Source organism: Miniopterus schreibersii (genome assembly GCF_964146895.1).
Source record: "Miniopterus schreibersii genome assembly, chromosome: X".
Taxonomy (NCBI): domain Eukaryota; kingdom Metazoa; phylum Chordata; class Mammalia; order Chiroptera; family Miniopteridae; genus Miniopterus; species Miniopterus schreibersii.
Genome location: NC_138104.1, coordinates 42,473,164 through 42,500,655, shown reverse-complemented (window position 1 = coordinate 42,500,655; position 27,492 = coordinate 42,473,164). Strand labels below are relative to the sequence as shown.

The 27,492-nt window shown below is 33.7% G+C and overlaps 1 protein-coding gene across 1 annotated transcript in view; it reads left to right on the top strand.

Moving 5' to 3' along the window:
* The window catches only part of DACH2 (dachshund family transcription factor 2), a 679,609-nt gene that overhangs the window by 280,179 nt on the left and 371,938 nt on the right, over positions 1-27,492 (top strand). Inside the window, exon 4 of the mRNA XM_081125625.1 lies at positions 21,356-21,468. Coding sequence (XP_080981751.1) covers positions 21,356-21,468 — 113 coding nt within the window. The remainder of the gene's footprint in view (positions 1-21,355; positions 21,469-27,492) is intronic.

Below are 27,492 nucleotides of genomic sequence, written 5' to 3'. Positions count from 1 at the left end.
ATAGAAGTTAGATGACTCGACCAATATCAAATGACTTGTCTAGGTACACTGGCAATAGGCTCAAAATGGTCTATTTAATATTAAAATGATTTAAAATTGCCGTGTCTCTGTGTCACTCAACTACAGCAAGTAACGGCCTTTATAATAACAAAGTAGTAGATAGGTGAAGGGTATGAACTGGACAGTTTCATCAGTTCTTAGAGAAGTTTTCACTTGGTTATTAGAATGAGACTAAGATAGAAGCAATATGGATTGCCCTGACAAATGATCTGTCCAAAGCAAGGCCCCAAAGTCAAACTCTTATCATAATTCTTGGAGGTCTATTTCATGCCTTTTGACTTAGAAGGCCACAAAGAGCTTTCAGCTCATTAGTATGGCCTAAATGGAGAGAGTGGTGGCCCTGCTCTAGCCTGACCATGGCTGTTGATCTCTGCCTGGTTATGAATGGCAGTAAAACCCTTATGGCTGAAAATAATATAACAAAGTTACAGGAAGACAGAGCTGTGACATTTTACATGCATGGAACAAGGCTTTAGCAAATGAAGAAAGCTATCAGGCAGTGGAATTTATTTATTTATTTGTTTTTATGGACTGCTCTTGATTTGTAATTGCTTCTAAATTACAAGTTTTCCTTTCTGTGTCAACTATTAAAACTCACAAATAGTTAATGAGTGCCTACTAAAAGCTCAGCAATTTTTTTTAGCATCAGTGATGTATGTAAGTAAATATAAAGATGCAGTCATCCTCAAGGAACTTGAACTATAGTTAGGAATATAAAACATTAATTAAATTTTACATCAAAGATTTACTTGAGAATATCAGACTACCATATAAGAAGTGGCATATTTTGATGTACAGATAAACTTTTATATTTCTGTTATAACTATTATTATAATAAAAGTAGAGTTTAAATGAAAGAAGTGGAATTTTATGAAAGTTAGAACTATGATAAACTGTTTCATTATTACCTACATTTATCCTTATTAAACAGAAAAATAAAAGTGAGTGACTATAGTGCTGGCATATGGTTGAACAATGACATTGCAGATATGTTTACATCACAGGCAGATGATTTACAATAATATCAATAGCTAAGTTCTTGGCATAGGCATAGCATTAGCATGTTCACGTTTTGGAAGTGCTTTTTATTTCTGCACATCACATTATCTGTATTTTCCAAAGTGGGAATATGCATACTGTGAATAATTCCTCAGAATGATCCTTGCTTAGAAAACTGGCAGTTATTTAGCAGTCATCTTTGACTTCATGTTTTACTCAAGATTTTTAATTTATGTTTTATAGTTATGAATTGCCATGCATTTTAATGAATTTTAACAAATTATAGAGATGGCCTAAACAATTTTATCCATATGCCAATATTTTCTCTTTAGCACTTAAATGTTTGATTTTTGCATGCCTGTTGACTAGCGTTTCTCTTAGAATTATATGATCTCAGATTCTGAAATGTATGTCAATTAATTCTTGTTTTGGTCACTCCCAATCTAGTCAGCTTTGATTTATATAAGTATTTGTTTCTGGTTATAGAGGATGATAACTTACTTGCTTTGTATTTGTTTAATAATATATACTTAGAAAGCTTTAAAAAATGATCAGCATTTTAAATGTTTGCATCATATCAAAAATATTATTTAGAAATATCTGACCTAAATTATAAAACACTATTTTGGATATGAAATATCTCATCTTAACTGTAAATAAGGACATTGTTGCTCAGAATATAATTGGTTTCGCATGCTGACCATTTACCTTTGTGGGTAGTTAATGTACAGAAAAGGATAATTTTGATAATGTAGTAAGATCGAATGAGAAAACTGAGACTTGAAAGGGGTGGAGTTGCTATTGAATTCCCCATAAACCATCCTGACTGCTATTTCTTCCCATAAAAAGGAAAAATTGAAGGTGCTGTGGTATTATCACAAAGATCCTATGGTATTAAATATAAGGAACTGAAAAAGTCATTTAATCTAACATCTTCAGTTTACAAATATAGAGGAATGGAGTCTAGGGAGTTTAGGTGACTTGCCCAAGACCCTAGAGATAATAATGGCAGTTCCAAATTTGTTGTAATGCTTCCATGCCTCTACCTATGCTCTTTTTCATGGCTTCTAAATATTTAGGAAAGCAGCTTTCCATATGTTTTGGAACATAGATATGTTTCCCATACTTAAATTTTGCTAATATCAGAGACTTTACAATGTCTTCATGATTATTAAAAAATATTATTTATTGATTTTACAGAGAGGAAAGGAGAGAGAGAGAGGAATAGAGGAAGAGAGAAAGAGAGGAGGAGAGAGAGAAAAAGAGAGAGAGAGAGAGATAACATCAATTTTTGTTGTCCCACTTGCTTTTGCATTCATTGGTTGATTCTTATATGAGCCCTGACCAGAGATTGAACCCACAACCTTGGCATATCAGGATAACCCTCTAACCAAGTAAGCTTCCTGGCCAATGCAAGGCCTTCATAATTTTTCATTGCAGATATAATGGCTTTATTTTAAACTAGATAAACAATTAAAATGACAAAGTCAAATGAAGAATTATTTGATTTAGAAAACATGGCCACAATGCTTTCCTTTCAGACAGTTGTGTGATGGTAAATGTTTAACTGGCTGCACCTTGGGGTGGGAGTGGATCCCTGATCTGTAGTATTTGCTGATTTCCATCGTGTAAACACTCTCACCATGGCCTATTTCAAGCCACCAACCTGAGATCCTCAATGTGAAGTTAGGAGTTGACACACAAAGTTTGTGTTTACAAGCTGGTACAAGTTAGTTCAAATACGTCACTGCTTTCAGAGCCCAAATGACGGACTGGAGATCCAATTCAGGATCTTTTTATCTCACTTGGGTCCTCATTTTCAGTTTATGTACATATACACACACTCACACATACATTTGACTCCTGAATTTCATGTTATTATCTGTTTTCTTTTAGAACCACTATCCATTGCTTTGCTAATTACTATTTGTCCATATATTGAAAGTATTACTTTGAGTTATATATGTTGCTCATAGGAGGATGTAAAGCATAACATTAATCAGTGCATTTCTGGAGAAAAAGGAAAGAAAAGGAATTTTCTGACAACACGTGTAAGATTTGGGTAAAATCCTCTGTCTTTGACTTGGACTTGAGGTCCTAAATAATGACATACTTCCTGTAGGGACATCCTTTATCCATATACCACACTCCCACTGACTCCTTCAAGGAATGAAGCTGTGGCCAAACAATGCCGTTTAAAGTAGAATTATTGAAAAATAAACTATAAACTTCCAGTGTAATGTTTCAGAGGACGGAAACATCTTGTATTTATTGAAATTTATCTGGAACACAAGTTAGATTTTTTGCAGTACTCTTAGTCAGAGGTGATTAACAACCAATTTTAGAGCACCAACAATTGCAGTGTTAATGTTTAATTAGCAAAAGGGAAGCACCTGTAGTGTGGAGGAAGAGACTCCAAGATTAGACTATACACATGCAGATTGTAACAAAGGACAAATTAAATGAGCACACTATTTATCTTCAGGGAAAATATAGTTGCTGAGCTGTTAGACAGCCCCAACTCCCGGGAAGTAAAAGCAGTAAGTAACCTCTTGCATGTATATTTCATAGCTGGCTTTTAACCAATGAATTCCAATAAGGAATGTTTGTGAGTTTTCCTGTCCTTTCAGCACAAAGGCAAGCTGATTGTGCTTGGGACAATTAGATCTAGCACACCTTCAGTTTAATATGTCATGCCTTGCACTTGACATGTTAGCTCTCACCCCTCAAAACTGTTTTGCCCTTCTCCTCCAACGCATTATCCCCGTCATTGACCTTCTTGTATTTAAAGGGAGGAGATTATTCTAAATTCTTTCTTAAAACCTATCCTTTGCTGCCACTTTCACATTCATATTTATCCTTTTACTAAAGGATAAGAAGATTTAATATGATTATTCTTGGCAGGAGGCCTAAGGTGAAACCCTGTAGTACTTAATGTGTAAATTATAATGTATGTAGTAGTGAAAACAGGCTTGTGAAATACTCATGTAACCACAAGAATTTAAAGGAAACTGTCAGAGAGTTTGTACCCTTTAGAGGCTAATATTCATTGAAAAGCATCTCATAATATGTTATATCGGAAGGGTAAATGAATAGTTTAAGTTAAACACAACCATTAACTTTCTGGAAGACAGGAAGATAAAGGATGCAATAGCCTCTCAGCAAGGGTTTAAAAAAATGCAAAACCCCTTCCTTCTTCAGTTACTTTGAAGCCTATTTGGAATGATTAATTTTCCTGTGGCTTAATGTAAATTGAGAATTAAATAGAAACTGTGTTACCTTGCTGACCTCGCCTCCCCAGGTTTCAAGCTAAACTTGTGGATGGTGTTTCTAATCAAGTGCATTTCAAGCAGAATCAATCCTTTCATTTAACTAGGAAACTAAAGGAAAATATTTTTCAGTTTTTATATATTGTTAATTTTCAAAAGAAGTTTCATTTCTAAATTTTGATTGCAAAAATATTCAGTGTGTTTCCCTCCTGTTGCACTAATTGGTAACCTTGCCACCTGCTAATTGTGGTGGCAAAATTAAACCAGTTCTGGGAGAGTTTGTAAGAAAATCAATATATTTGGCTCTTATTTCTACCTCCAAAGCTCCAAAGGAATCCCACGAAAGTGCACATTGTAAGGTATCCTGGCAAAACGTTCAAAATAATTATCTTAGTCCTCCCTCCTTCCTTCCTTCTTTCCCTCCTTCCCTCCTCTGTCTTCCTCTCCTTGTCTTTCCCTCCCTCCCTCCCTCCCTCCCTCCCTCCCTCCCTCCCTCCCTCCCTCCCTCCCTCCCTCCCTCCCTCCCTCCCTCCCTCCCTCCCTCCCTCCCTTCTTCCTTCCTTCCTTCCTTCCTTCCTTCCTTCCTTCCTTCCTTCCTTCCTTCCTTCCTTCCTTCCTTCCTTCCTTCCTTCCTTCCCTCCTGGTTATGTTTACTTTGTACCAAGAACCATGTTAAGCACAATCAATAAAATATAGTCCCTGCCAGCAAGAAATTGAGTCTAGACACATAGCTATATTTATTTACATTTAATATTTGCAATAGGCAGAATGGGACAAACTGCTTCCTTTACCAAGGTGCTGAGATGAATTTAGTTTACATTTCTACAGTGCCTAAAAGGATGAAAGTGCTGTGCACATGTAGACAATGCCTTGCTGCCCTGAAGTTGGAAGGAGGGTTAGGGTTGGGTCATCCCCAGCTTGTTTCATTGCTCTTAATATACTCCATTGATGTGGTTAAATTGCCAAAAGTGTTTAAGAACTTTAAATCCTCTGGCATTTGGGCCTTGATAGATATTATTTTGTCTCACAAAGATGAAAGGATCAACAGATTTTTACTACTTAGAGCAGGCTTCAAATTGTATTTAACAATTATGAAATAAGAACATGTTAGGTGAATTTATGTTAGAAAAAATGATCAGTGATGAAACACTTTTGATTTTAAGGTATAAAGGCTTACTTTTGCTTCTATCCTCCTGCCTTGAGGGGGTGTTATTTAATAGCGTATTTGTTCTTGTCTAGCCTGCTGTGCCAGAAAATAGCATTCTCTCAAAACAGAAAATAAATAACCTCCAGAAAGAGAAAGTCCAAAGACAATGAACATATGCACTGGGAGATTCTATCATACACAGTATATTTAGTACAATAATTATAATATTAATATAAGACTAATGGACTTAATAAAGGCATGATACAAAATACAAAAGCAAAAACACATGGAATAATTACATATTCTCATTTCTCATTTACAAATAAAATTTCCTCATGTAATTATTTAAAAAGTTTTTAGTATTTTTTACTCCTTCTCTCTATATATTTGGGGATAGATTTTGTGCTTTTGAGTGTTGAACAATGGACATAAGAGAGTGCACATATTCATTTTCTCATAGTAAAACTATGGTTTTCCATGTTGAACTGTGTCAGGGAATTTTTCTAATCTTGAATTTGCACTGTGGGTTTAGTCATCAGGAGCATGCCCACAACATCATACCCTATTCTGATAAGCCTGTACAGGATTTGAGTCTAAGCTTATTTGTGGATAAACTGGTGAAGTTTGGATTTTAGTTTATCTTGAGTTAAAAGTCAGTTATAAGGACTTGGATCATATTGCCCTTTTTGTAAACGTGTTGTTCTTAGGAACTATAGGACCAAATTGTCATCAGTAACATCAAAGAGATTCTCACCTGAAATGGAGACCCACCCACATTAGCCATGGATGCAACTAATTTCATTTCACTTCAAAAAGTGGTAAAACATTCTAGTGACAGTCAAATGTGTTTATGAGGGAACATTAAAAAGCAGATTCTTAAATATACAAATTAAATTGATTTTATTTTTATTTTTTACCATTAAAGAAAAGACGTAAGTTATAGGTATGGCGGAATGTGTCATTATTTTAGGAAAATTTATATTTTTTATAGGAAAAGTTTATTCACATTGGGTGAGGGGAAGATAGAGGGAAATAGGAAAATAATCTTTGCTAGATGTTGGATTTGTTAAGTTTGTTTACTTAAAGACAGTAAAGTAAAAGGATATTTTTGAAGAATTGAATGCTGAAGGTGATAGTGTTTTTGACTTAGAACAGCTAAAAAAAGGAAACAAAAAAGTTTCAGGAACACCCTTGTAAAAAACATCAAATAAGTTGTATGATGCAACACACCACTACTATATGAAGTGAAAATCTATTTAAATTAGAAAATTCTGCTCAAAGATGCCCACACATTGGTTGTTTCTTTACCTTCCTTGTACATTATTTTATTATGGAGGATTTTAGAAAGAGAAGTTTGCAAATTCCTTGAATCAAATAACTTTGGTACCCATTTAGCAGATGATGAAACTGAAGCATAGAGAGGTTGAGTTTCACGTCACAAACGGAATCAATGACTCAGATAAATTCAGAGTTTCTGAGTTCACAGTCCCTTGCTGGAATTTTGAATTGTGTTGCCTTGTGGAAACCATAATTTAGGAAGAAAAATTACATTTTGGAAAAGCATGTTAATAATATGTATCTACGATCCAGTGTCTCAAGTTTTTCTTGTGATATTTGAACCTAACCAAATTTACCTGACTTCAAAGTGAAAGTGAAGGAGAACAGGGAACCTTCTGAGACCATCTCTAGTTGCTCATTAACATATCTACTGCCATGGCAATCTTAAAGATCTTCATGCTCATTTACTAAAGTCTAGCAACTTATTCATGTTTATGCCACAATCAGTGACAAAAACATTAGAATTTATTTCTCTATTTCTTAGTCAATTGCTATGTTCTATTCTGACTTTGATGAAAATTGTCTTTATTATTTCAAAGCAGAAAAGAGATGTGGGGCAAAGTTTGTTTTTTTCTTTTTCTTGGTGGGGTGGGGGATGCCTAAAAAATGTTTTGCAGGCAAGGGAAGGAATGGGGAAGGAAAAATGACAAAGAAATTTGTTTGTAAACATGTATTACTTGTATTATAGTTACGTTGAGAAAAATTAGATTTTAAAATTAAAGTGTAAAGTTTCAATTCTTGAATTTGGCCTTAGAAGTAAGGACTTGGGATATAAATTAGGTATGTAGTAGGAGATGATTGGGGGAGTTGATAATTCTTTTAGTACTAGCATTCAGATGAGAAAATGACTTTTCTAATATGTAAACTACAGGATATATCTCTCATGATATATTTTTTGTGCCATTCAAAATGATTTCAAACAAAATAGAAACAGACTCATAGATACAGAGAACAGACTGACAGCTATCAGAGGGGTGGTGTGTGTGTGTTGCAGGGCTGTGTAAAAAAGGTGAAGGGATTAAGCAAAAAAAGATAAAAAGAAAAAAGACAACAGTATGGTGATTACCAGAGGAAGAGAGGGTTGGGGGAGGTAGAAGAGGGTAAAGGGGAGATATATGATAATGGAAGGAGGCTTTACTTTGAGTGGTGAACACAATACAATATACAGATGATGTATTATAGAATTGTGCATATGAAACCTATATAATTTTATTAACTAATGTCTCCCCAATAAACTCAATAAATATTTTAAAAATAATTTCATTGGAAGTTGTAATTCTATTAATAACTACAACTAGAGTAAAAATACTCTATTATATTTGTGTAGTACTTTTATAGAATTGTGGTAAAACACATATAACATAAAATGTACCATCTTAACCATTTAAGTAATTTATTTTTTTTAATTGTAGTAAAATACATGTAACATAAAATTTACCATCTACCACTTAAAATCTATATAATTTTATCACCCCAGTAAATTTAAATTAAAAAAATTAACATGTACATCATTTTAAGTGTACAGTGCATTAGTGTTAACTACATTCAAATTGTTGTGCAACAGATCCCTGGACTTTTTTATCTTGCAAAACTGAAACTATACCCATTGAACAACTCCCCATTTCCCTTCCCCCCAGCCCCTGGCAAACACATCTCCACTTTCTATGAGTTTCTATGAGTTTAACTACTCTAAATGCCTCACATACGTGGAATCATTTAGTATTTCTTTTCTTGTGACTGCCTTATATTATTCAGCATAATGTCCTCAAGGTTCATCCATATTGTAGCATGTGTCAGAATTTCCTTCCTTTGAAGCTGTGTTTCACTTTTACCTTTTCAAACCAGTGTTCATATATATTGACAAATAATCTGTACACAACTACAAGTGAGAATAATGCTATGATATTACTCAAATATTTTGATTTTGGGATGATTTTCCATAGAACCAATCCAGCAACTTAACTTAAAGGATAAGCTAAAATAGACAGAGGAGAAAATTATGTATACTTTGAAGTTAACAAATTATCTACATTTGTCCACAAAAGTAACTTAGTTATAATTATCAGATTAATATATTATTTCATTTACATCTCTAATATTAAAGTGAGAAAACACATCTAGAATTGGCAAGTAATTTGCCTGACTTTGCACAGCTCAACAATGGCAAAAGTGCTACATTAGTTGTCTGTTGTGCAACCAGTTGCCTCAAATTTAGCAACTTAAAACAACACCCATTTATTATCCCACAGTTCTATAGGTGAGAAGTCTGGAGGGGCTTGACTAGATTCTCAGAGTCTTACAAGGCTGATGTCAAGATATACTTGAGATTTGGCTTTGATCTGGAAGCTCTGTGGAAGAATCTGCTCACAAGTTCATTGAAGTTGTTGGCAGAATCTGGTTTATTTCAGTTGTAGGTTTTTCTCAAGGTTTCTCTTGGCTTCTAGAAGCCACCTGTATCCTTGACACGTTCCCTTCCTTCTTTAAACCAGCGATGGTACGCCACTACACGGAATATCTCAGATTGTTTAAAGCTGTTTTATTTTAATAAGAGTTCTTACTATTTATTCACGTAGAGCAAAAATTTTAAAAAGATCTTAAATCATCATGGAAACTGTCTTTTCTGTATTTATTTATTTAAATTTATATATTATTGTTGACTGTACTGTACATGTCCCCCTTCCCTTTCTTTGCACCTCCACCCAGCCCTTGCCCCACCCCAGAACTTCACTGCACTAATTGAATGTGTGCTCTCAAACTGTATTCCTAAATATAGAGGTTAATAGTGGTTAACTTCCTAAAAGTCTTGTTTAACTTCCTAAGCTCTACTGAGTTGTGATATTAACACCATGCTCCTGCATTTTCTGATTGAAATTCTCACTTGAAATGTTAACTATTGAGATCATCATGGGACTATACGCAGACTGACAATTATCAATGGGACTTCATTTGCCAGACATGAAAAACAATATTTTGGCTAGTTGGAACAGGCTCCCTAATGCTGGTACTAAAGTGCCCTTTGTGCTAAAGAAAGCCTGTGCAATAATACAAAGCAAAAGGCAGTGGCCTTACAGAAAAACAGCAGCAGTTCCAGCAGGGTATGCTGAAGCCTTCCCAAGACAGTGAAGCTCAGCAAAATGTGTCCCCAGGAACCCTAATACCTTAAAGATATTTCATAATGAAAATGGTCTATGGTCAAATATCATGCATAGCGGATAGTGAATTGACTCTTGTAGCTGGAGTAGAAGTCTCATTTAAGAAATAATTGGAGAAAAGGGAAAAAAGCTGAATTAAGGCAGATAGCTAGACTAAGGCATTTAGACTTTATTTTGTGTGCAGTCAGGAAACACTGAAGGTTCTAGAGCAAAAGATGACATAATGAAAGAGATGTTTCTCCAAAATTCATAGCACAGTTTGTGTAGAATGGATTGGAACAATGAAGCCACCTGTTTAAAATAACCTGGGCATAAAGTGATGAGGGCCTGAATTAGGGTGGTAGACATAGAAATGGATAAAGATGGAAATTTACAACACATATCACAATAGAACAGAAATATTAAAGATTGAAAATGAAAGGAGAGGATGAGGGAGAATCAAAATTATCCTCAAGTTTATAGTTTTGGTAACTGAGAACATACTTGTATTGCTGGCAAAACAAAAGAAGGGAGGGTGGTCTGGAGAGCAGGATTTGGGGAGGCATATATTGAATTTGAGAAGTCAGTAGGATGTATCCGAAGGTGCATATTAACTTCTTATCCATTCCCTTGATATTAGAAGTTTTTCAGTGATGTATTCTTTGATTCAAGAATGCCTTTATTTTAAAACAAGTATCTGACAGTGATATGATACACCTTAAAAGGGCAAATGTTTATTTAATTTGATTTACTCTAAAATTTACTAAGGTTTATTAATTTCACTGATGCTAATACGAATTACACAAGCAGAGCAAAAAGAGGCTGCAAAGAATACCAGTCACTCATCAGAATTTCTGTTATACAAACCTTGTTAATTATACTAAGTACTGTATTAGAATTCAGTCAATTTATGACAAAAAGAGAACTGTTTAAAGGTGCTAACACTAGCCTAGAGCACATTTTATTTATTTATTTATTTATTTAGACTTTACTTATTTGGTTTTTAAAATTTTTTCTTTATTGTTGAAAGTATTACAGATATCCCTCCTTTTTTCCCCTATTGACCCCTCCACCCCGCATCCACCTCCTCCCATTCCAGGCCTTCACCACACTATCATCTGTGTCCCTGGGTTATGCATATTTGTCAGTCTGTTCCATGTTTCTATATCTCTGGATCTATTTTGCTCATCAGTTTATTTTGTAGATTAGATTCCACATATAAGTGAGTTCATGTGATATTTGTCTTTTTCTGACTAGCTTATTTCACTTAGCATAGTACTCTCCAGGTCTCTCTATGCCCTCTCAAAAGGTAAGAGATCCTTCCTTTTTTACAGCTGCATAGTATTCCATGGTGCAAATGTACCACATGGTGTAAATGTACCACATTTTTTATCCACTCATCTACTAATGGGCACTTGGGCTATATCCAGATCTTAGCTATTGTAAGTTGCCTTGCTATGAACATAGGGGTGCATATTTTCTTTCTGATTGGTGTTTTGCTTTTCCTAGGATGTATTCCAAGAAGTGGGATCACTGGGTCCAATTGCAGTTACATTTTTAAGTTTTTGAGGAAACTCCATACTGTTTTCCATAGTGGCTGCTCCAGTCTGTATTCCCACCAGCAGTGTACCAAGGTTTCCCTTTCTCCACATCCTCACCAGTACTTGTCATTTGATGATTTCTTGATGATAACCATTCTGACAGGTATGAAGGGATACATCATTACTTTTTTAATTGGCATCTCTCTGATGGTTAGTGACTTTGAGCATTTTCTCATATGTATCCTTGTTATCTATATATCCTTTGGAGAAGTGTCTATTTAAGTCATTTGCCCATTTTTTAATTGGATTTTTTGTCTTCTTTTTGTTAAGTTGTATGAGTTCCTTATATGTTTTGGATATTACCCCCTTATCAGATGTATCATTATCAAATATATTCTCCCATACAGTGGGCTCCATTTTAATTTTGTTTATGGTTTCTTTGGCTGTGCAGAAGCTTTTTATTTTGATGTAGTCCCATTTGTTTATTTTCTCCTTTGTTTTGCTTGCCCTAGGCGATGTATTGGCAAACATATTGCTATGAGAGATGTCTGAGACTTTGCTGCCTATGGATTCTTCTAAGATTTTTATGGGTTCAAGACTTACATTTAAGTATTTTATTCATTTTGAGTTTATTCCTGTGTATGGTGTAGGTTGGTGGCCTAAGTTCATTTTTTTGCATGTACCTATCCGATTTTCCCAGTACCATTTATTGAAGACACTGTCTTTACTCCATTGTGTGCTCTTGCTTCCTTTGCCAAATATTAATTGAGTGCAAAGGTTTCGGTCAATTTCCAGGTTCTCTATTCTGTTCCATTGATCTCTATGCCTGTTCTTGTGCCAATACCAGGCTGTTTTGGTTACAGTGGCTTTGTAATATAACTTGATATCCATTATTGTGATCCCTCCAACTTTTTTCTTCTTTCACAAGATTGCTGCAGCTATTTGGGGTCTTCTTTGGTTCCATATAAATTTTTGGAGTATTTGTTCTAGATCTGTGAAATATGCCATTGGTATTTTAATAGGAATTGTGTTGAATCTATAGATTTCTTTGGGTAGTAGGGACATTTTAATGATGTTAATTCTACCAATCCTTGAACCGGTATATTGTTCCACTTGCTTATATCTTCCTCTATCTCTTTTTTCAAGGTCCTGTAGTTTTCCAAGTACAGGTCTTTTACTTCATTGATTAAGTTTATTCTTAAGTATCTTAACTTTTATGTTGCATTAGTCAATGAAATTATTTTTTTTAGTTTCTCTTTCTGAGAATTCATTTTTGGTGTATAAAATTGCCATCGACTTTTGGGTGTTAATTTTGTATCCTGCTACCTTGCTGAATTCATTTATTAAATCTAGTAGTTTTTTAGTGGTAGAATTTTCTATGTACAATATCATGTTATCTATGAATAATGACAGGTTTACTTCTTCCATTCCAATTTGGATGCCTTTTATGTTTTCTTTTTGTCTGACCTCTGTGGCTAGGACTTCCAGTACTATGTTGAATAAGTGGTGAATGTGGACATCCCTGCCTTGTTCCTGTTCTTAGTGAAAATGCTTTTTAGTTTTTGCCCATTGAGTATGATGTTGGTTGTAGGTTTGTCATATATGGCCTTTATTATGTTGAGGTACGATCCCTCTATTCACACATTGCTGAGAGTTTTTACCAAAAATGTGTATTAGATTTTGTTGATTTTTCATTGATATGATCATGTGATTTTTGTCTTTCAATTTGTTTATGGGATGCATCACATTTATTGATTTTTGAATATTGTACCAGCTTTGCATCCCTGCAATGAATCTCACTTGGTCATAGTGTATGATCTTTTTAATATATTGCTGGATCCAATTTGCTAATATTTTGTTGAGGATTTTAGCATCTATGTTCATTAAGGATTTTGGCCTGTAATTCTCTTTCTTTGCAGTGTCATTATCTGGTTTTGGAATTAGACTAATGCTGGCCTCATTAAAAAAAAAAAAAAAAAAAGCTTGGAACTGTTCTTTCTTTTTTTGGGGGCGGTTATTGCTTTTTTTTTTTAATTTTTAAATTTTATTTTTGTTTAAAATATTACAGATGTCACTTTTTCTCCCCAATGACCCGTTCCACCCTGTCCCATCCCCCTCCCCAGTCCTCTCCCCACTATTGTCTGTGTCCTTGGGTTTTGCATGTATGCATATAAATTCTTTGGTTACTTTCTCCCCCTCTACCCACCCGCACTCCTCCATCTCTCTGACATTCGCCAGTCTGATCTATGCTTCCATGTCATTGAACCTATTCTATAACATGGAACTGTTCTTTCTTCTTGGATTTTTTGGAATAATTTGAGGAGTAAAGGTGTTAGTTTTTCTTTGAATATTTGGTAAAATTTTCCTGTGAAATAGTCCAGGCCAGGGTTTTTGTTTGCTGTGAGCTTTCTGATTACTCTTTCAATTTAATCAGTTGTTATCAACCTATTCAGATTTTTTGCTTCTTCCTGATTCAACTTTGGAAGGTTGTATTTTTCCAGGAATTCGTCCATTGCATCCAGGTTGTCCAGCTTGTTGGCATGTAGTTGTTCATAGTATTTTCTTACAATCCTTTGTATTTCTGTTGGGTCAGTTGTTAATTTACCTCTTTAATTTTTTATTTTGTTTATTTGGGTCCTCTCTCTTTGTTTCTTGGTGAGTCTGGCTAAAGTTTTATCAATCATGTTTATCTTCAAAGAACCAGCTTTTGGTTTCATTGATCTTTTGTATTGTTTTTTCAGTTTCTATGTCATTTATTTCTGCTCTGATCTTCATTATTTCCTTCTACTTCCTCTAGGCTTTTCTTGTTGTTCTCTTCCTAATTCTTTAAGTTGTAGAGTTAGTTTGTTAACAATGTTTCTCATTTCTTGAGGTAGGCCTGTAATGCTTTGAACTTCCCACTCAGGACTGCTTTCATTGTGTCCCATAGATTTGGAGTTGTGTGTTCATTTTTATTTTTTTCCAGGAATTTTTAGATTTCTTCCTTGATTTGATTGGAAACCCATTCATTGTTTAATATCATGCTATTTAACCTCCATGTGTTTGAATGTTTTAGGCTGTTTTTCTTGTAGCTGATCTCTAGTTTCATGCTATTGTGATCTGAGAAGATGCTTGATATGATTTCAGTCCTCTTGAATTTGAAGAGACATTGTTTATGTCCTTTGAGAATGACCCATGTTTGAGCACATTATATTTAAATAGGGAGCAAAGTCAAGTAAATGAAGTATAAAATAACTTCATAGTTATACTTTCTATCAAGTGAGTATTCAACCCATAAATTATTACATCAGATTTCTTTTTTTCTTTTCTTCTCTTCTCTTCTCTTCTCTTCTCTTCTCTTCTCTTCTCTTCTCTTCTCTTCTCTTCTCTTCTCTTCTCTTCTCTTCTCTTCTTCTCTTTCTTTTCTTTTCTTTTCTTTTCTTTTTTTTCTTTTTTTCTTTTCTTTTTTTTCTTTTTTCTTTTCTTTTCTTTTCTTCTTTTTTCTTTTCTCTTTTCTTTTTATTCTTTTTCTTTTTTCTTTTCTCTTTTCTTTTTATTCTTTTCTTTTCTTTTCTTTTTTTCTTTTTTTCTTCTTTTCTTTTCTTTTCTTTTCTTTTCTTTTCTTTTCTTTTCTTTTCTTTTCTTTTCTTTTCTTTTCTTTTCTTTTCTTTTCTTTTCTTTTCTTTTCTTTTCTTTTCTTTTCTTTTCTTTTCTTTTCTTTCCTTCTTTTCTTTTTTTAATCCTTACCTGAGGATATTTTTCTATTGCTTTTCAGAAAGAGTGGAAGGTAGAGAGAGAGAGAATCACCGATGTGAGAGAGACACATCGATTGGTTGCTTCCTGCATGCACCCTGACTGGGGCCTGAGATCGAGCCCCGAATGGAGGCACATGCCCTTGGCCACAATTAAACCCCGGACCCTTCAATAGATGAGCCAACATTCTAACCACTGCCAAACAGGCCAGGACCAAATTTCTTTTTTATTGAAGGAGAAACAGAAATTCAGTGTCAGCAAGGAAATTAAACATGACCATTTAAAATTAAAGCTCTACTATTTTAATACGTGATAAAATATACATTACGAAAATAATAAAATTATCAGTTAAAATGTTACTGCAAAGTTTCCATTTTCCAAAAAGATATAACTCTGTTAAATATGTATGCACTAGATGAAAGTAAAAATTACAAATAATAAAATAAGAATATTAATTAATAAAATAAAAGCTATAAATAATTCAATTCTTTACAATTATAATATTAATGCACAAACCTGAATTGTTTTAAATGATCCTTGACATTGTAATGTGTCACCCATTAACAAGTAGAGGTTTTCCTTCATCCTCTGAACACCCTATTTTAAAGATAATTTCCTTAACTTCCTTAACTCTAAAGGAATTCTGGTGTTGATGCTTTTAATATATCCAAATTTAAGTTTTGGATGTGTGTATAAGGACTGAAGTGTGAATTAAATAGTAATGGATTGTAAATGACCTTGCCTGTGGTGCACTTTTTGTTCCTTGTGTTGATAGCTCCTAGAGACACGATAAACCACATTTTAAGTTCCCATGAACCAAGGGTTGACTGACACCCAGTTGAACATAAGCACCATTTTATGAGAGTTTCCATAGTGACCAGGTCCCAATTATCAGCTTGAACAATTTCATATATGATTAATGTTAATTGCCCATTTTGCATGGATGACTTTTTCTGGTTTCCTGAATTGGTTGCTGCTACCTTTGATCTGGTTGGGAATACAATCCAGTGCAATAGTTAGAAAAGTGACAAGTTTTCCAACACTGAAAGAAGATGGATTCAGGTTGCTGTGAGGTCAGTTTGTTTCTCTTCATAAACACTAAAGGGTCAAGTAGAGTTTAACTACCATAGGCATCCTTGAAATGTTGTAATAAATGCGAGAGCTAAGAGGTTATTATTAATCCATGCATGATGCAATTAAAAGGCAACTTTCTCTCAAGAAGATTCTTATTGAATTTAACAGCACATTTAAAGAGTAGCACTTTTACAGTCAGGTAAACAACACCTTCAAAGCTAATGTTATTTGTTGTTTTTATGGCTTCTAATGTAATAGAAAAAATGACACATTCAGGGACTGTCCCAAGGGATTTTAAATATCAATGATAGCTCTGAAAAGTAAACCCCAGGTCATTGTTAACAGCCCACTGTAGGAATCCAAATGCAGTGGTCTTTACAAGTTGCTGTTAATACTCCCCTTAACTGCCACTATATCCTTGGCAATTTGTTCAGTTTGTCCCGGAGCGTTACAAGTGTTTCTTTAAAAAATGCTAAGCCAAGCTTTCATTAAAGAGGATGACATGACTTGTGATTCTTCACTAAATCATGTGTGACCATATGATTTATATTAAGTATCTTGAAGGCTCCTGATATCACTGATGAATTTACTAACAAGACATTTTTCTTTGAAACAACAAAATCACTCACCTTACTAAGTTACTTACTCTTTGATTCATATACAAATGACTGATGACATGAAAAAAATAATTTCAACAGTGAAATTTCTTAATCTTAATGAGCAAAGCATCAGCTGTTACAACTTCAAATAAATATATCATAGAATGTGTATTATCCTGTTGACAACAGAAGACCTACTGAATTTCCTTCTTAGGGAACTGCCAACTCTACAAAGTGTATACATGGCCAAGTAACACTTTGTAATTCATTTCAACTGTGGAAATATAAAATGCTGTGGACATACTATATTTCAAGTTGAGTTATTCTTTAATCTCAGGAAGTCGAGCTATTATTTCATTTCTTCTAAAGAAGTTTGCAGAAAGAAGGGTAAAATATATATCAAGATAAATTATGTTAAAGATAACTTCGACCCAGAGAAAATCATGATTTTTTGGAATAATATTACCCCAAACAACCTATAAATGTTATACCCATAGTGAATTCTATAAAGCTGAGTCTCTCAAAGATTTAGCTGAATTATTTAATAAAATTTTTGTCATTTTATGGGGTTGTTTTTCTTGTACTTCAACAACTTTCATTTGTGGTGCTCACTGAGCCATTTGAGTGGGTATTTTAAAAGAAAATACCTGTTTTATTTTACAGAGTACAAATAACCTTGTAATTAAATTGAAAACAATTGCCAACAAGCAATTATCATTTAATTAAAGAGTAATTATAAGGTTATTTGTACTCTATAAAATAAAGCATTGCTGAAATCAGTAATGCAATCAATATTTTAGCAGAAACAGGATGCTGCAATGATGGAGTTTTCAATCTATGCTGATTAAATTGTCATCTAAAAACCAGTTTCCTTGTTAAATCACCACATGTTTATTTGTCTTGATTAATATGTAAATATCTGCCTGATGTTAATAGAGCTCTTAAAGATAAGAAGTATGGCAGGATCATCTATCAAGAAGATCTTTACCAACTTTCTATGCAGTTCTCTATAGCCTTTCATCATATTGTCAGGCTTATGTTCTTTGAAAGGAAATGCAGAAACTTTAGTGCTAAGAATATCTTATTACAGAGGATCATTAGGTCTAAAAATAAAAATAAAGCTATCTTACATTAGTATGCTGCTTTTTCACAAGCTTGATTCTAATTAATTTATTTTAGGGGCCCAAGTCTTCTTGTAAAAATGAAGGCATTCAAATGTGAATTTTGCTCAGTGATAGATATAACCAAGTTTAGAAGTAGATATCACACAATCATATTCACTAAAGAGTTAATCATAAATTTAAAGTAACAGGTCAAACACATATCTCTATCACTAGACCATAAGCCCCTCAAAAGCAGAAACTGTTATAAGTCCTCACAATATATCAAACAGCAAACAGATCAAAACCCTTGACCTTGTCAAGCTTACATTTTAACCTTTGTCACCCTCATACCTAGTTCCAACATCAGGCATATACTGAATGGGCACTTAGTGCATGTCTGTTGACTGAATGACTGAATTAATGATATTGTCACTGTATATGTATAACTCCAGGGACTTTAATCCTTGAGCAAATGTTGAAGCTTGTGGGACCTCTCAAACATAAGACAGTGGTATCTAACTTTTGTTAACTTTGTGCATAGTCAGGTTTGAATGGATCATCTTTTGAAGGTTGTATAATGGCTGTAGAGTCCAAAACTTAAAAAGTGATTATTTGACAACTAAATAATGCAACTAGCTTGAGATTCATATGGTCAAAGAGAGTAGAGCAATCTGAGGAATATTTGGAAATTGTAACAACAGTAAAATAATATTTCCTGTCATTATTAATGAAATGATTTCATTAACCATTTACTGAACCCTACAGTGTGCTAGATACTATATGAATTGCTTAAGATACAGTGACAAAACCAGAAATAATAAGCTGTCTTCATTAGACTTACATTCTAGTTGGGAAAGCTCACAATCATATCAACATCAAAAAATTATACACTGAAAAGAATGTTATGATGGAGAATATGGACTTCTTGGTTTATGGCATAGTATAAATACTATGAAGCCATTTGTGACCTAAGCCATGAATTTTTCCAATATAAATCTGATGGTGGGAAATTTGATCAACATTTTCAAATATTGATATTTAAGGTAGACCATCAGACTAAGAGGCCTCCAGTGCCTCCTAAGCTGAGTCAGCTTATTGGAAAAGAGCTATTTCAAACAGTGAGATGGATCAAGAAATTTGGAAGAGAACTATTTAAACTGTATAGCTTTCAAAGTGTACTGTCAATGGCTGGCTTATCATATGGAAGTAAAGAAGCACCAGACTGCTTACTTCTGGATACGGCCCATCTGAAAGTGATCATGAGCATGAAGACAGCACTGACATTTTTACACTGGAAAAGTACAAGAAGAAATCATGTGGACTTGAATAAAGTTAGTAGGCTTGAGTTCTGACAAATAGAAAGACATAAAGAAGCATTTTAAAAGTACAGATTTGGTGAAGATTATTTAAAAAGTTAACATGCCTTCTTCTAATAACTGGATATACCCCGATGAATATTGTTCAGGGATTTTGGGATCCTTTTGGGCTTTAGAAGTAAATAGCATATTTCTCTTATCACTAGTCTTTAAGAGAGTTAGGGAGCCATCTCTTACCCCTTGAGACAGCATGGAGGGACCTGGAGAGTATTATGCTAAACAAAATAAGCTAGTCAGAGAAAGACAAATATCACATGATCTCATTCATATGTGGAATCTAATGAACAAAATAAGCTGATAAACAAAATAGATCCAGAAGCATGGAGCAGACTGACAAATCTCAGAGGAAAGGTGGGTGTGGGGGAATGGGTGGGGAAAGATTAACCAAAGAACTTATATGCATATATGCATAAGCCATGGGCGTAGATAATAGTGTGGTGAAGGCTTGGGTGGTGGTGGGGAGAGAAGGGGTCAATGCGGGGCAGAAAGGTGACATATGTAATACTTTTAACAGTAAACATAAATTTTTTTAAAAAAAGTCAGAGAGCCATAAAATAGGGCAAGGGCAAATGATAACAACACTGAATTAAATAAAATAAATTATGGCCCAAAATCGAATAGAAAGAGGAAGAGTCAGTTTATAAAATTGAAACATTAAATGGGAAAAACAGACCATTTTGTGTTAGACTGATATGCAATATTGATGTACAATGAAAAAAAATAACATCAGATGTATATGAAAAATGAACTGTGTAATGGTACCTCTGTGTAAGGTTGCTAAAAGTTGTCTTCATTTAAAAGCAGAGTTTCTCTTACATTGATGGAGCACTTTGCTACTGCAAAGTTGATAGAGTGAGGTTGAACTTAAATTTCTTTGTGAACCAAATGTCATTTTTGGAAATGTTCTCTATCTGAACCTCATATGTTTTTATGGCTTAAGTTATGTAATATAGTATTTTGTAAAAAGCTTCATTTTGTTAAAATGCAGCTTTGTAAACTGCATTTTTACTAAAAAGCAACAGTAGTGCTTTAGGCAACATTTGAAAGTCATATTTGAAATATATTGGGTGACTTGAGAATGACTTGATCTTAATGTTTAATGACTTATGTGTCTCTTCATTGTAGCAACAGCTTACAAATGATGTATTCAGTACACTGACTGTATTAGGGTATAAGATGAAGCCCATGTACTGACTTTCTATTTCATTATTTTATGGATTAATATTTGCAACTGCAATTCCTGAACTGTTCACACTAGGGTGAAGAATGTGCAAATGGAATATGTTAGGTTAATGTTATAAGTTTAGCCTCAACTCATCAGTTAAAAACACCAATCAATCTGTGAAAGAAGACAGCCTAGATTGCAAAGGTGGTAGTTAGTCAACCTAGATTGCAAAGGTGGTTTGTTAGTACAGCCACTCCAAGAGAGTGTATTGCTAGTTATACAGTCTGGTTTTAAAAAGTAGGAAAACACCTACTGAGGGTGGGGGTCCTTTGTTCCTTGTAGTTTCTGGTAGTTGTAGAAATGTTAATAAACATCAGATTTTACTCTATATCTCTCAGCTCTTTGCTTTCACCTCTGGCATGTTGGGCAGAGACTTAGTCACTTCACATTCTGTACAATTTTAATTCTGTGAGTCACTATCTCATATCTCAGTACCATGTATTAATACCAGGGACCAAGTGTAGCTTAACAGCAGGGGGTAACTGGGTTTCTCACAACAGGTAAACTGTATTGCAAAGTGCTAGCTTGTAAATGGAATCTAAACTAGAAATTGATCTTTTATGGTTTTAATGTTTGCCATATGTTGGCAAATTTAGTGAGAAGGAAAATATTGGTCTTTTAGTAATCAATGAACATAGTCTTTAATATAAAATTCTATCAGTCTAGGCAATTAAACAATATTTAGGAAGCAAATGTAGCAAGTGATTTTATTTCCAAATAGTTGTACATTTTTAACCTGATCTTTGTCTGTTTTTCAACAGTTCGAGGCCTGGCAGGCCTCCTAAACGTTCTTTGGGAGTCTTGCAAGATAATGCTCGCCTTCTGCCCCATTCAGTTCCAGGCCTCTTATCACCAGGACTTATCACTCCTACAGGTAATAAAATCCATCCCATGATCAGCCTTGTCTCTTTATACTGCGCAGCATTTGAAATAAACTAATATTGATCTAACTGCTTTGTCCTTCAGAGCTTTTCAAGCTCTACTAGAGGTTATGCTATTGAATTTTTTGAGTATTCAGGTAAACAGTTTTGTTATTCTAGTGACTCAAATCAAATGGTTATGATTTTTTTAAAGTCATTTTATTGCAGAAAATTCCTTTCAAAACTTTATTTTGTGTATGCATGTATGTATATATGTACGTATGTTTTTGTATGTTGAGAGAAGGAACTAGGGGGGTACTTTGGCCAAACTAGCATTGTCTCAAGTTCTCCTGGGATTTGATGCAGTGCACCTGTTTACTTATATGTATTGGTAATATTTTTTGTTTGTTTGTTTTTAAGGGTCTGGGCATCTGTGTATCTTGTACAAGTTATTACTCCAGGTTAAAAAGTAGAAAAAAGATCCATCTCTGGTAGAGAAACCTTATTATTAGAAGAGAAGAAAGTGCAAGTTGTCACTGCTTTAAATCCAGTATTTTTCATTGAACACTATGATAAACAGTGTTCCCTTAAAAATATGTCTCATAAATTAGCATTGCACTGTTTTGATTTTCTAAACAATAACTTAAAAGTGTATGAACACTTAAGCTTCATATTTCTTTAATTAAATTCTTAAAAAGCATGAAAGCTATTATATAGTAGAAACTGAATTTTATGATGAGATCTTTATAAATTAAATGATACAAAATTTATAAAGCACTTACTATATATTGTGTATTAGGTAATAGATAATGTAAAATTATGAGTAGCAGTCCTTGTCACAGTAGAATTAGGAAGAAGAGCATGTAAACTAATAATTGCTTTAAATTGAGGTAAGGGTTATAACACAAGTATATACAAGGTACTATGAGATCACAGAAATGGGAACAATTAAATCAATTTAGTAAATTGGGTAATATTCAGAAGGATGGGAACTGTTGAGCTATATCTTATAGGATGAATGTTAGACAAATGGATAATAAAAGGGAAAAAATTACAGGCAGAGAGAAGAATATTGACAGATATAAATTGATGAGAAATAGCTTGGTGTGCTAGGGGAAATGACAATTAAGTTGAAGATACTGGAACAGAGATTTTAGGTCTGAGACTCATAGGTGATATGGTTAGAATAGAAAGGGTGAGAAAAGACAAATTGTGAAGCTAGCCTTTCATTTATAGTGTTTAGCCATCCAAGGTTTTTCATATAGATCACTGGTTTCCAAAGTGTCTTACTGGCTGACATGGAATTGAGGAAAAACTTCCAGGTTCCCCACTTCTGCCTCAGTTAGAATTTTACATGTTCTAATTCATATAGGATTTCCTTTAAATAAATAAAAAGCTGCTCTAAGTAAACGGAACCACTGCTAAAGTAACTGAGTAAATGTTCTAAAAACAATTGGTGTAGAGGCTAAATTGCAATGAAAGCAATAATAGGAAGGGGATCAGTTGCTATAGTTAAAGGCAGAAATACTGGGGACCTGAGCTAGAGATAATTCAATGTAGTGGAAAAAAGTTTCAGAGTGTTTTAGTAATTAGCATTAATCACACTTGATAATTGATCAAAATATAGGATGAGAGGATGAAGTCTAGGATGATTCATGTCTAGTGTGGTGACAAGCTGGTGTCATTAGCTAAGATAGAGAATTTAGAAAGAGACTCAGGCTTTGGGGGTTAAATAATGATTTTTGTGTACTTTAAGTACTTATAAATGAATTATAATATAAGAAGAAAGTAGCCCTGTGTATATAAATTAATATAGAGGGAATAACAGTGCCAGAAATGCATCTTGGTGTTCAATAAATGATAATCTATTTCTTGACTTCTAAAATACATTGACAGAGCCTAGAAACAGTACCCTGTAAATAATCAGATAGGTGTCCAGATTTTGAGGGAGTATATACATGAGAAAAAATAGAATTTAAAAATTGCCTTGAAGGTAATATATTATTGAGTAAACTTTATTATCTGTTGAGGAAAACCTGTTAAGGAATATTGAGTTACTATTATGTACCAGGCATGGGTGATAAGTGTTTTGTGTATATTTCATTTAATCTCATAGTAGCCTTATGAATATTATCTTTATTTTTCAAGTTAAAAAAAAAATTGCCTAAGCTATTTTTTTCTTTTAAACTGATTCCATTCCTTTTTTTAATTGTTGGGAGTATTACATATGTCCCCCATTTCACTCTTTACTCCCCTCCCCCTTCCCCTACCCCAGGCCCTCACCTGCAGCTGTAAAAAAGAAGGATCTTAAGTAAAAATTTATGGTTCAGTGAGTTTAATTGTTTATGATCACAAAGCAATTGAGTGGCAGAACTGGGTTTCAAACCCAGGTCTTTTAACTCCAGAGCCAAAACTCTTTCTTCATCATCATGTTGTCTTATAGTGCATGTAAAAAGGCAGTGTGAGGCTTTCATCTCCTTTCACTTTACTTGGCATATTTGCTTTGTCCCCTAGCAGACAGGGGAGCCACCTTCCTTGGATTACAGCCTTAACTTTCCCTCCCACAACTTGGATTTACCACAGTGAAAGCCACTGAAACAAAACTCTTCAATTTTTAACCCTTTGCTTGTGTTTAGAATGAAATGATAAAGATAAGGTGGGGTGGGGTGTGGGGAGAGATTAAATAATTTATATGCATATATGCATAATTTATGGACATAGACAATAGTGCAGTGAAGGCCTGGGTTGGGAGGTGAGTGTAGGGTGGAGGGGGTCAATGGGAATAAAAAAGAGGACATCTGTAATACTTTCAACAGTAAAGATAAATTTTAAAAAAAAGAAAATGAACAATTCAGGCATATCCAAGTATAAAAACATTGCATTGATGAAATAGCCAGATGTCAGGTTAAATTATTGCACTTTCATTCATGTGTTTAAATATTTTATTGAAATGAAAGCAATGTGATAGAAAATGAGGTACATAATTGATTGTGAGATAATAAGACCTTTATTTAAAATTTCTGTGGAGTACACTCTTATCCTATGCAAATTCTTGTTTATGAATATAGTCCATGATTTGAATAAGTATTTCAAAAATAATATTCAGGCTTTAAAACATCTTATTTTTTATATGTTTTTATTGATTTCAAAGAAAGGAAGGGAGAGGGAGAAGAGAGAGAAAAACACCAATGATGAGAGAGAGCCATTGATCGGCTGCCTCCTGCATGTTCCTTACTGAGGATGGAGCCTGAAACCCGGGCATGTGTCCTGACTGGGATTTGAACAGTGACCTCCTGGTTCATGGACGATCAACCACTGAGCCACACTGACCGGACTAAAATATCTTATTTTTTGAGAAAAAATTTAACTGTTAGGAAAAAAGAAAACATACTGAAATCTATTGAAATTTCTTTCTGATAGAAATATGAGCATCTGAAATAAGGATAATAATGACCAAGGGCTGGAAACAAATATAAACCAGAGTCGTAAAGTGTCTATTTAACAGTAGTCAAAAGTGTGAATAAATACTCTATTTTTAATACTTCAAAAAAATAAATATAAGTAAAGGATTGACTGTGTAATTGCAAGAGCACTTCTGTTTAAATGGCAGATAGTAGAAAAACCACTAATCAGGTAAGAGGAGGAATCTGCCCAGCTCTACAGCGATTCTTCTTGTTAGTTTACATGAATTTATTTCATATGCCAAAGAATATCCTACTCAAATATAGTGAGAAAAATGCTCTGTAGAGCCAAGTAGAAATAATTCTGGGATTACACATTATTTTGGATTAGACATGCTACTAAACTCCTCCATTAGCAAAGATAGAAATAAAATCAATTCTCCACTTAGCTATCAGAAAGTTTCATATTTGACATATTTACCAAGCATTACAAATTTTACTTGCTTTAATTTTATTTAAAAGTATTTTAGAAGAATTCAGTTGATATTTTTAATATGGTTTGTTACAGGTTGGGAATTGCCATTTTTTTCCCCCTTACATGCTTATTTGCATGTTTAACAATAATTTCCGGTTTTAGGTCCTTACTTTTCAAAATATTTTTGGTAAAGAAAGATGTAATGTTATATAGCTGTGTATAATTTTACACAAAACTGGCAAAATAACTATTGAAAAGATTCTGATGCTTTCTGTTTCAATGTTGTATGTGTGGAGAAGCCCCTTTGAATCCTGCTAAGATTGCCTAGATAATGGAACTTGTTCTACATTTGTTTATATCATTTTCTTCCATTTATAACTTAAAAATGGGGTCTAAAGGTAGCAAAATAAAATGATCATGGTGTCTTTTTTCAAATATCGTGATGTTTTTGTATATTATTTTTGCCTTTAAATTGTTGTTTTCTCTCCAGCAATTGCAAGCAAAAAAAAAAAAAGGCAAGTGAAAAGATTTAGATATTATTACACTATCATTCTTATATTTATTTAAGAAGGCTTCTCAGTTTATTTGCATAGCTGACATGTAAATATTTTTAATTCATAATATTTTCAGGTATGTTATATAGTTTTATCTGCTTAGCCTAAAGGTAATCTATTTTAATTTCCATTTTATATGATTTCATTTTCTTTTTTTGATTTGTATTTTTTATTTCAAAGATGTTTATTTCCTTCTTGATTATATTTCTCCTATATAATGAAACCTGATTCATTCAAACTTCACTTTTTCAGAATTTGTGATGATTCAGACTATGCTGATTTCTAGTATTAATAAAAATATGTTTTTAGCAAATTAAAATGACAAACAAGAAATGCCTGTGTGTGTGTGTGTGTGTGTGTGTGTGTGTGTGTGTATGTGTGTGTGTTAATGTTTGCATGGGTGTAGTCATTAAAATACTTTGGTGTTTTAAATGTGCTTAGGTGTCTAAAACTTACTTTAGCAAGATCTGTCTCTATACAACTAATCAGCATACTAATTACTGATGATAAGTCTTTATTCACTAAGATAGGACTCATAGGATCTATTCTTGACAATATTGTTTAATATTCATTTAGATATTATGTCTATGTAAATATAGAATATATCTCTATCCTCTATATCTATATCTATGTGTGTGTTCATTCTTTTCATTTAACATATATTTGTTGAACATCTATTCTGCACCAAACAAAATGAGAAAAAATTGCAACACATTAAAATAAAATTTATTTTTTGAGTCAATTTTCCCAACTTCTATTCAGCCTTTCCCTTAGTTATTACAAAATGATGAAGCTTGACTGTGTTTTGCCTTCATATATTGAACTATTGATTTTCTCATCTCATGTTTGTGTCTCTGTTCCTGTTGCACAATCCATATCTTAATTCCTTGATAGCACATTAATACATAATAATACCATTACATAGTATTTTCTATAAAAATATTTTAGGCTATAGGAGAAGAAAAAAGAGGGAGTATCCTCCTCATCTTTCTCTGCAGCTCTGCAGAAGTGCTAAAATTCTTGGATCACACAGAAAGGATGGATTAGTCCTGTGTGTCTTTGAATTCCCCCAGAAATGACTCCTCCCTTTTCCTCAGTTTATGAAGCATTTCAAATAGACAGATGTGCAATTTGGCTTGAGATAGATTTAAACTGACAGTTTACAAAGAAGTAATAAAGTGCTTCAGATGAAATTCCTGTAGTGTTCATTCCTTAAAATGTAGCAGATTTTTCAGCTGTTTTTTCCTTTGAGCTTTATGGTGGTAAAATATTTTTAGGAATTTCAGCTGCTATCCAAGTCCCTGGGCAACTGAACTCATGAAGATCCAATCAAGTAATAGTAGCTACAGCGCTCAACTCAGGATTGGCAGAGCCATAAGTAGAGTCCTGCCAAGTCTTGGCAATGTGATATCAACTTCATGAGAAGATATAGTGCCAATTAGCCTGATCACATCATTGGAGTCAGTGTCCCTTTCTTTGCATGATGCATTTCATTTTCTCACTCAGTGAGTTTAGATGCTAAGAAGTGGTCAGAAGAAGGACAGAGATGTCCCAGGCTATTCTTTTGTGATAGTAAAAAGGAGATAGCAATCTAGAAAAATAAAACAA